This window comes from Panthera uncia, unplaced genomic scaffold, assembly GCF_023721935.1.
Source record: "Panthera uncia isolate 11264 unplaced genomic scaffold, Puncia_PCG_1.0 HiC_scaffold_354, whole genome shotgun sequence".
Classification (NCBI taxonomy): domain Eukaryota; kingdom Metazoa; phylum Chordata; class Mammalia; order Carnivora; family Felidae; genus Panthera; species Panthera uncia.
The window spans coordinates 49,479-57,833 of NW_026059489.1; the positions used below are offsets into that span (position 1 = coordinate 49,479).

General features: G+C 57.3%; 2 protein-coding genes across 2 annotated transcripts; one reads left to right on the forward strand and one right to left on the reverse strand.

The window, feature by feature from the left end:
* Window positions 1–355: 355 nt before the first annotated feature.
* LOC125917993 (triosephosphate isomerase) lies at window positions 356–4,236 on the forward strand. The gene is made up of 7 exons (XM_049624056.1): window positions 356–613; window positions 1,815–1,938; window positions 2,054–2,138; window positions 2,214–2,346; window positions 2,650–2,735; window positions 3,457–3,544; window positions 3,635–4,236. Exons 1-7 carry the CDS (start codon window positions 388–390, stop codon window positions 3,751–3,753), a joined length of 861 nt encoding a protein of 286 aa, XP_049480013.1. The 5' UTR covers window positions 356–387; the 3' UTR covers window positions 3,754–4,236.
* A 146-nt stretch (window positions 4,237–4,382) lies between these two features.
* Window positions 4,383–6,782, reverse strand: LOC125917994 (SPRY domain-containing SOCS box protein 2). The gene is made up of 3 exons (XM_049624057.1): window positions 6,679–6,782; window positions 5,666–6,420; window positions 4,383–4,761 (listed from the first exon to the last, which is right to left on the reverse strand). Exons 2-3 carry the CDS (start codon window positions 6,327–6,329, stop codon window positions 4,634–4,636), a joined length of 792 nt encoding a protein of 263 aa, XP_049480014.1. The 5' UTR covers window positions 6,330–6,420; window positions 6,679–6,782; the 3' UTR covers window positions 4,383–4,633.
* Between the last annotated feature and the right edge of the window lie 1,573 nt (window positions 6,783–8,355).

Consider the following 8,355-nt stretch of genomic DNA (forward strand, 5'->3'; position numbering starts at 1 on the left):
GGGGGGGTTCTGAACTGCTTCCCTCTTAGCGGCCCAGTTTTTTAGGCAATGTGGGCGGTCCTTCCCCCTCTGACAGGGGAAGGGAGGGCTTTTTCTCAGAGTTGGAGAGGTGCCCCTCACAGCCTCCTCCGTCCAGCGAGCAATGTGATCTCAGGCCACCTCTGGCCCTCTGGGAGACTGTAGTCGTGAAGTGGGGGCTCTTCTGAGTCAGGTTCTCGCCTTCTCCCAAAAGTCACGCAATGGATGCTGAAGCCACTGAGCCCCGGACGCCCCTGGAACGTTGCTACAATAACGGGGGCAACGTCAGAACATTGCAACACCGGCGGCGGGAGGGAGGTGGTGGGGGCGGCGGCGGGAAGGATTTCCAGACTGGGGGCCGGGCTAACCATGGCCGAGGGCGGGGAGAAGGCGGAGTTCTGCCTCACGGCCCTCTATATAAGAGGGCAGTGGCAGCGGCTGCGCGGTGATACTGACCTTCAGTGTGTCAGTTCCAGCGCCATGGCGCCCTCCAGGAAGTTCTTCGTCGGGGGGAACTGGAAGATGAATGGGCGGAAGAAAAACCTGGGGGAACTCATCACCACTCTGAACGCGGCCAAGGTGCCGGCCGACACCGGTAAGCCCTCGCCGGGTCGGGGTAGGGATCGGGGCCGGGGCCGGGGCCGGGGCCGGGGTGTGGGGAAGGTCGGGCGTGGCAGCGCCCTCTCCCGAGCTCGGTTAGCCGGGTGTCCGCGTGGACCCGGATGCAGGGGTGAGGATAAGGGCTATTGGGGGGTCCGGACTTCGACCCTGCAGCCGCAATACCGGGGGTGCGTCGGAGGAAGAAAGGTGGGGCCACATTTAATGGTGCCCTCCGACCGCGGGGCGGGAAGGGATTTCTTAGGTCACCGGGAGGAAGATGGCCCCGGGGCGCGGGCTTGGGCTGCACCCAACAGGAGCCGGGGATAGGAGCGGAGCCCCTGCGGACGATCGCAGGAGGCTGGTGACAGCCATAGAGTGTGGGGGAGGAGGCTGAGCCTGCGTGCAGGGTTCCAGCTACCTGCCCCCTCGACCGTTTGCTCCGTGCGCCGCCGCACGTAGCCCACGACTCCTCCCTGCTCCTCGCTGGGAGGGCCGAGTCCCCCAGACGAGCGGCTGCTGCCTGCTGAACTACACGCTCTATCCTTTGCCCTCGGCAGCCTGGATGACTGCTGCCTTCCGACGAAGGGGCTGAGCAGGTGCTAAACAAGATGGGCCATTTGGGAATGAGGAGCTATCCTACACTTTTCTCCAGGCCGGAAACGGGAAAGCACAAGGCCTCTCTATGAGCTAGTCATCTCACTGCCACCCACGGGCAGAGTCTTTACCCTCCCACTCACCTAAATCACAGAACCACGGGCCTCATCAAAACGGGCCCTGGTTTATTCCCCAAAGACCCCAGTGCAAACCCAGGAGTTGGCTGCTTCTGCTTTTGCTAAAAATCCTTGCCTGGGGGTGGTAAGGATGGGCTATTTTAGAAGGGAGGCGTGGTTGGCTCCAAGAGAATGCTGAGTCTAGGAGGTGCCCAGGCCCAGAATAGCCTGGGGAAATCAGAACCACAGCTGTTAAAGAGCAGAGGGCAGGGCAAGGGCCATGGCCTCCCAGGGACACCTGGAAGGCTCAAGGAGTTGGGTACAGGCCCAGCTTGGACTGGCAAGTGGACAAATGTTATCCTGCTGGGATGAAAAGGAGTGGAAAGCAGAACTAAGAAATCAGGTGAGGGGACTCCAAAACCCAAGATGGGAGTCTGGAGAATGGCTTCCTTATGACTTCATCCCCTTGTGCTGTCTTCTCTCCAGAAGTGGTTTGTGCACCCCCCACCGCCTACATCGACTTTGCCAGGCAGAAGCTAGATCCCAAGATTGCTGTGGCTGCGCAGAACTGCTACAAAGTGACTAATGGAGCCTTTACTGGGGAGATCAGGTGAGATGCAGGCAGGAGAGGGGTGTGTGGGGGCTCTGCCCTCACTTTCCTCATTGAGGGGAAAGCCAAAGGGTGGGCTCTCTGCTGAAGCATGGCTTTCTGTCTCTTCCTTTAGCCCTGGCATGATCAAAGACTGTGGAGCCACTTGGGTAGTCCTGGGGCACTCGGAGAGAAGGCATGTCTTTGGGGAGTCTGACGAGGTTAGTAATCAGGAGAGGAGGTAGGAGATTCCTTATTCCAAGAGGGGCGTCTTCACCAAATCTGTTACTCAACAGCTGATTGGACAGAAAGTGGCCCACGCCCTGGCAGAGGGACTTGGAGTAATCGCTTGCATCGGGGAGAAGCTAGATGAGAGGGAAGCTGGCATCACTGAGAAGGTCGTTTTCGAGCAAACCAAGGTCATCGCAGGTAACTCAGTAGAAAGGGACCTTTGAGCCTGGACAGGGCTATGGAGGCACAGAAGGTGGGGTGAGATGCCCTGCAGCCTAATTTGATCCCCATCCCATGCTGATACAGGAAAGGAAGGAGGAAGGTTAGAACCCTTGCATCATCCATACCACTTCTGTTCCTGCCTGGATGGTATAGATGCCACTTGGAGTTCCTCCAACAACCACCAGGGGGCATTAGGCCACCATCATTCATCATTCCCTGGGCTGTGGGCTGGATAGCTCCTTCCCGTTCACCCTTCCATCTGTGATCTCTGTCCCACAGATAATGTCAAGGACTGGAGCAAGGTTGTCCTGGCCTATGAGCCTGTATGGGCCATTGGTACTGGCAAGACTGCAACACCCCAACAGGTAACCAAGCCCAGGAATTCTGCCCTTATCTTACCCTGCCTCAGTAGGACTAGACTGCCACAGAGATCACCTGAGCCAACCCCTCATTTTAGACAGGAGCCCCCAGCGCATCTGCCTGGCCCAGTCGGTAGTGTGTCTGATTCTCTGATCTCGGGGTCATGAGTTCAAGTCCCACATTGGGTATAGAGATTACTTTAAAAAATAAAATCTCGGGGCGCCTGGGTGGCTCAGTCCGTTGAGCGGCGGACTTCGGCTCAGATCATGATCTCGCGGTCCGTGAGTTCGGGCCCCGCGTCGGGCTCTGTGCTGACAGCTCAAAGCCTGGAGCCTGTTTCAGATTCTGTGTCTCCCTCTCTCTGACCCTCCCCCGTTCATGCTCTGTCTCTCTCTGTCTCAAAAATAAATAAATGTTTAAAAAAATTAAAAAATAAAATAAAATAAAAAAATAAAAAATAAAAAAAATAAAATCTCCCCCAAATAATAATGATAATAATGAAGACCCCCCCCACCCCCCACCCCCTGCCAAGCCTAGAGAAGGAGAGTGATTTGTCCAAGGACATCTATTCCAGGGCCTGGGTGGAATTGGAGCTGTGGTATTCTGACCCAGATCTCAGGGTTCTTGTCCCAAAACCACATTGCCTCTCTTCAGTGGGGCCCAGGGTCTTTTAGCCTTTGAGTGAAAGGCAGAAAGAGGCTTACATAGTCTGGCGTCTTGTTTTAGGCCCAGGAAGTACATGAAAAGCTCCGGGGATGGCTTAAGTCCAATGTCTCTGACGCGGTGGCTCAGAGCACCCGTATCATCTATGGAGGTAAGTGGGTTTGGCTCCAGCCTGAGATGGGGGTGGACTCAGCCCTCCTATCCCATCCCTGACAATTCCCTCTCTCTTCTCCGTTCCCAGGTTCTGTGACTGGGGCAACCTGCAAGGAACTGGCAAGCCAGCCTGATGTGGATGGCTTCCTCGTGGGCGGGGCTTCCCTCAAGCCTGAGTTTGTGGATATCATCAATGCCAAACAATAAGCCCATCCGTCTCCCCTCCTCTTCCTGCTAAGCCAGGGACTAGGTAGCTCAGAAGCCCAGTGACTGTGCTCCTATCCCCCCACACACATGCCCACCCCGCACATGCTTCTGATGGTGTCACCTGCTCCCCTCGTGGCCAAACTATACCTCTTCCTTACTGTTTACACCTTACCCTGTAATGGTTGGGACCAGGCCAATCCCTTCTCCACTGACTATAGTGGTTGGAACTAAACAGGTCACCAAGGTGGCTCCTCCTTGGCTGAGAGGTGGAAGGGGTGGAATTTGCTCATGGGTCCCCAAGTGAGGGCAGGAGAGAGAAGCCATCCTCGTCTCCCATCTCCCACCATGAGGCCAAGGGCTGAGAGAAAGTCCTGTTCTCCCCTCAGAGGCCAGGGGTGCTGTTCTCTCCCATGGTGCCAACGCCTGTGTGTGTTGTATATGTGAGCAGTCCCACGTGTGGGGGAAATAAACACCTGGCACTAAGCCTTGTGGTGTGTCCTTCTTCACTGTCCTTGCCCACATCCCCTCTTTTTCCTTTCTGAGGCAGCCGTAGGACACTTGTGCACAAAACAAAAAAAAAAAAACACAAACAGGTTTCTACGACAGCACATCTCTTACTGTTTTTACTTGAAAAAATGTCCTGCATACCAGGCCCAGGCCACCATAGCCTCGAATAACAGCTCCCTCCCTTCTGCCCCTCAGGAAGGCTCTAGGGCCTTAGGGCTCCCCAGAGCTAGGGTTGGGGGAGGGGCCCAGCCTCACCTCCCCCCACCCCACCTCCTGGCTTTAAGTAGCTGGTCTAGGCCAGCGGTGCCTCCTCCCCACTCCCCAGGGGAGGGATGGCTTTAAGGCCCCAGCACAATCTGTGGTATCCCAGGGGTCACTGGTAGAGCAGGTAGCGCTTCATGGCAGGGGGCAAGGGCAGAGCAGATACCTGGCCAAGCCGGGTATCCCCCAGGGTGTGGCGCACACACAGGCGGCTCAGGTGCAGAAGGGAGTGTGGCTCCGCTGGGAGAGAGAAGGAGGGGAAGGTAAGTAGGGGTGCAGCCACTGGCCCGACCTCCTCAAACTACGGGGTCCTGCCCAAGTTCTCTTCTGCTTTCCTGCCCTGAGTCTTCGTTGAGAGGGAGATCTAAGGCCCCCCGGGGCTGGGAGGCTCTGCAAACTTCACACATCCCGGGCAGCTGGGGGTGAAGCTCTAGCTAAGGCCCTCCAAGCAACAGGCCAAGCAAGTTCTGACAGTGGTGGAGCTCCTCTAGGTTTTGATTCCGTAAAGCCTTGGAGCTGGGGCTGATGAGCCCTCCCTCCTCCACTCTACAACAGCTGGCCATGGGTGACGGGAGGAGCAGTACTCTGCAACTTGCAAGAGAACAGTTCAACCAGCCCCAAGCTCTGGCCCCAACCCCTTCTAGAGGAGGCCCCTCCTCTAAAGTCCCCTCCCAGGGCCCTGCCTCTTTGGGTGTTCTCCTTCCAGGTGCCCAGGGCCCCAAAGGCCCCTTACTGGGGTTTGAGGAGGGAAGTAGCACAGACAGATCAGAACCCAGGGAATCTGGTACACACCCTGGGCATCTGGCACTGCCAGTTCTCTTCCTACACCTCCCTCGCCCAGCACCCATTTAACCCTGTGCACCTCTTGCTCCGGAAGCTGATATCTGCGGTGAATCCCTAATCCCTGGAGCGCCTCCCTCTGTTGTGAGGACTCACCACTTACTAGCAAGTTGCTTTCCCAAGCCTCACTTTCACCTCTATTGCTGCTGGGACAATTAGGTAACATGCGTGAAGACCCTTAGCCATTCCCCACACTGGAGGCAGGTCAGGCTATTCCCTCTGCTCTTGTAAGGTGATGAGCTTCCATCCCAAACCACAGCCACCAGTAACAGAACACTCTCCCCACACCTGCCCCAGGCCTCACCTCTCCTTCCGCCCAGGTAGCTGATGCGGACCTGGCACTGGCCCCAGACAGCGCTTACTGCCGGATAGAGGGTCCTGCCCTTCAGTCCTCGGAAGGCTGGCCCCAGGTAGGTGCCCCCAATAGCGTAGCCCAGAGTTCCCTCCTCCATGTCCAGAACCACCAGCAGCCTCTCCGGCACCTCCAGCTGCTCACCCTGAGGTCTGGCTGGATACTGGGGGGCCCCGAACCCCTTGCTCTGATGGTACAGCTTCCCCCGCCCGATGTCCCAGCCCCACGACTCGCTGTTGCTGCCCAGCAGCGCCGCATAGTGGTCAACCTGCAGCGGGGCGAGGGCCGTGGCCACGCCCACCACGGCGTGGGTACCCCTCTGCTCCCGGGGCCAGCTGATCTCCCAGGCGTGCAGGCCCCTCGAGTAGCCCTTCTTACCCCGGGCCCCATCAGTGCTCTGGGCCACGGGCCGCCGCTCGAAGCATAACCCCCCTTCCTTGACCTCGATGTTCTCCGAGCAGTCCTTGGGGTTCCAGCCGTGGCGCTGTTGGGCTCCCAGATCAGGAGGGGGAGCAGACAGCAGCTCCTCCAAGCCCTCGGGACAGGAGAGGTCAGGGTACAAGGTCTGTGGGGTGGGGGTGCTGCTGCCGCCCCCTGCCAGGGCCGTCTGGCCCATGGAGGTGAGGAGCTTGGAGGACTCCCCGAATCTTGCTGGGGCTCCTCTCTTCTGAAAGTTGATCTCCGGCTCGGGATTGACCTGGAGAGGACTTGGGAGAGAAGAGGGTGTAAAGGGCGGGATTCTGGCGGGGATCCCTCACCCAGGCGTCTCATCTTTTCGTGCATGTTTGCCCACCACCGCTCCACTCCCTCTTCGCCCCCCACCCCCGCCCCAAAGCTCTTAGGCCCATCACCCTGCCCTCGCCCATCTGTCCCGGTCTCCCGAGACTCTCGCGGGTTCACCCCCTTTGGATCTCTCCAGGGGTCGTCCCCTCCGCCCACCCCGTGCCCCGTCACCGCCCCCGCACCTCGCTTGGCTTTCCAGGCCGGGAGTCACAGGCCTTCAGGAGGAACCCCGCCGAAGATAGCCGAACCGCGCAGGGCGCAGACTGCCGGCCGCTTCCGCCTCCAGCACCTCCCTCGGCCTCGCCCCGCCCCCAGGCCCCGCCCCCACGGGGCCCTCCGGGGCTGTTAACCCTCTCGTCGCCGCCCCAGGTCGCGCCCCGCCCCGTGGCCACCCCCCTGCGGGGCTCCTCGCGGGAGGTTTACACTCCAGTAGGGTCGCTGCTGCGGAGGGCACGCCCCGCCCCGAGGACCCGCCCCCACCCAGGACCCATCCCCGGACGGTTACCCTCTAGCGCCCGCCCCGAGGTCCCGCCCCGCGTGGAGACCCTCCTGGGTGGTTAACCCTCCTTGGCAGCCACGGAGTCTGCACCAGGCTGTCGAGGCTCAGAATGAACTCTGACGGGATCACCGCTTTGGGATCCCAGGAAGTGCGTTCGCCATCGTCAAGACCTTTGAGCCGCTTGAGCCGCTCAACTCCTGAGCCCCTAGAGATGAGGGGCATGGGGTCAAGGAGGGGCTTTCGTTGTGCTGGCATCTATGTCTATGTCCTTTTGATTCTGGGTCACTGTTTCTGGACCGGTCGCTTTCTGCCCCACTTGTAAGGGATTCTGTTTTATGCCTGAGGCTTTGAACTATGTTTTCAGAGGTAGGTGTCCTAGGTCTAGTCTTCATCTTGGATGTCAATCCATTCCTGAGCTGTTGGTCTCAAATGGTGGAATATAGTGCTTAAGACTAGTTGTGAGTGAAGCTATGTCACTCATTAGCTCTAGGACCTTGGGGAGGTTGCCAAACTTCTCTAAACCTGTTTTTTCTTATGTAAAATGGGAATAATGATAGTAGTCACCTCATAGGGTCGTTGTGGAGTTGAAATAGTCCAGGTAAAGCACTTAGCACAGAGCCTGGTGCGTATTCATGCAATCACTAAGCATAACTATTATTGTTAACATTTACTGAGTGTCCACTCTATAGACAGGCAATGTAATATAGTGATGACAGATGCCAAATGTGGAGCCAGGCTAACTGGGAGTGAATACCTGAAACCCAGTATGCACATGACCTTGGGCAAATTACTTAACCTCCCCAGTGCCTGTTTCTTCCTCTGTAAGTTGGAGATACTGTTGGTATCTACTGCAAAGGGCATAGTGAGGATTCAGTGAGGTTATATATATGTAAACTAAGAGCAGCTTCTGTTCAAATTTAATCATTTGTGCTAAGCACTGAAGATGCAGCAGTGAATCCCAAGGAGGTTACAGGGACATTTATAAAACAGTTTATCATGTAGTAGATGAAATTATGGAGATACAAAGAAAGTATTATGGGAATCAAAAGGATGGAACTCCTAACCAAGGATCAAGCAGTTAGGCAAGTGTCCTGGAGGAAGTTAACACTGGGCTGAATCTTAAAGAATGACTAGGAATTGGCTTGAGAGGTGGTTCTGCAGGATGGGGGCTAGGTTTGGGGTGCTGCATGGAGAAGACATTCTCCAGACAGAGGGGTCAGCATGAAAACAGCCAGAAGCAGTAGATGGGAAGACTTTGGTGTCCCTGCAACTAGAAAGGAAGCAGGAGAGACAAGCCTAGAAAAGTCAGTGCCCGGGGGCCGGGGGGGGGGGGGGGGGGGGCTGGGGGGGGGCCTCCCCA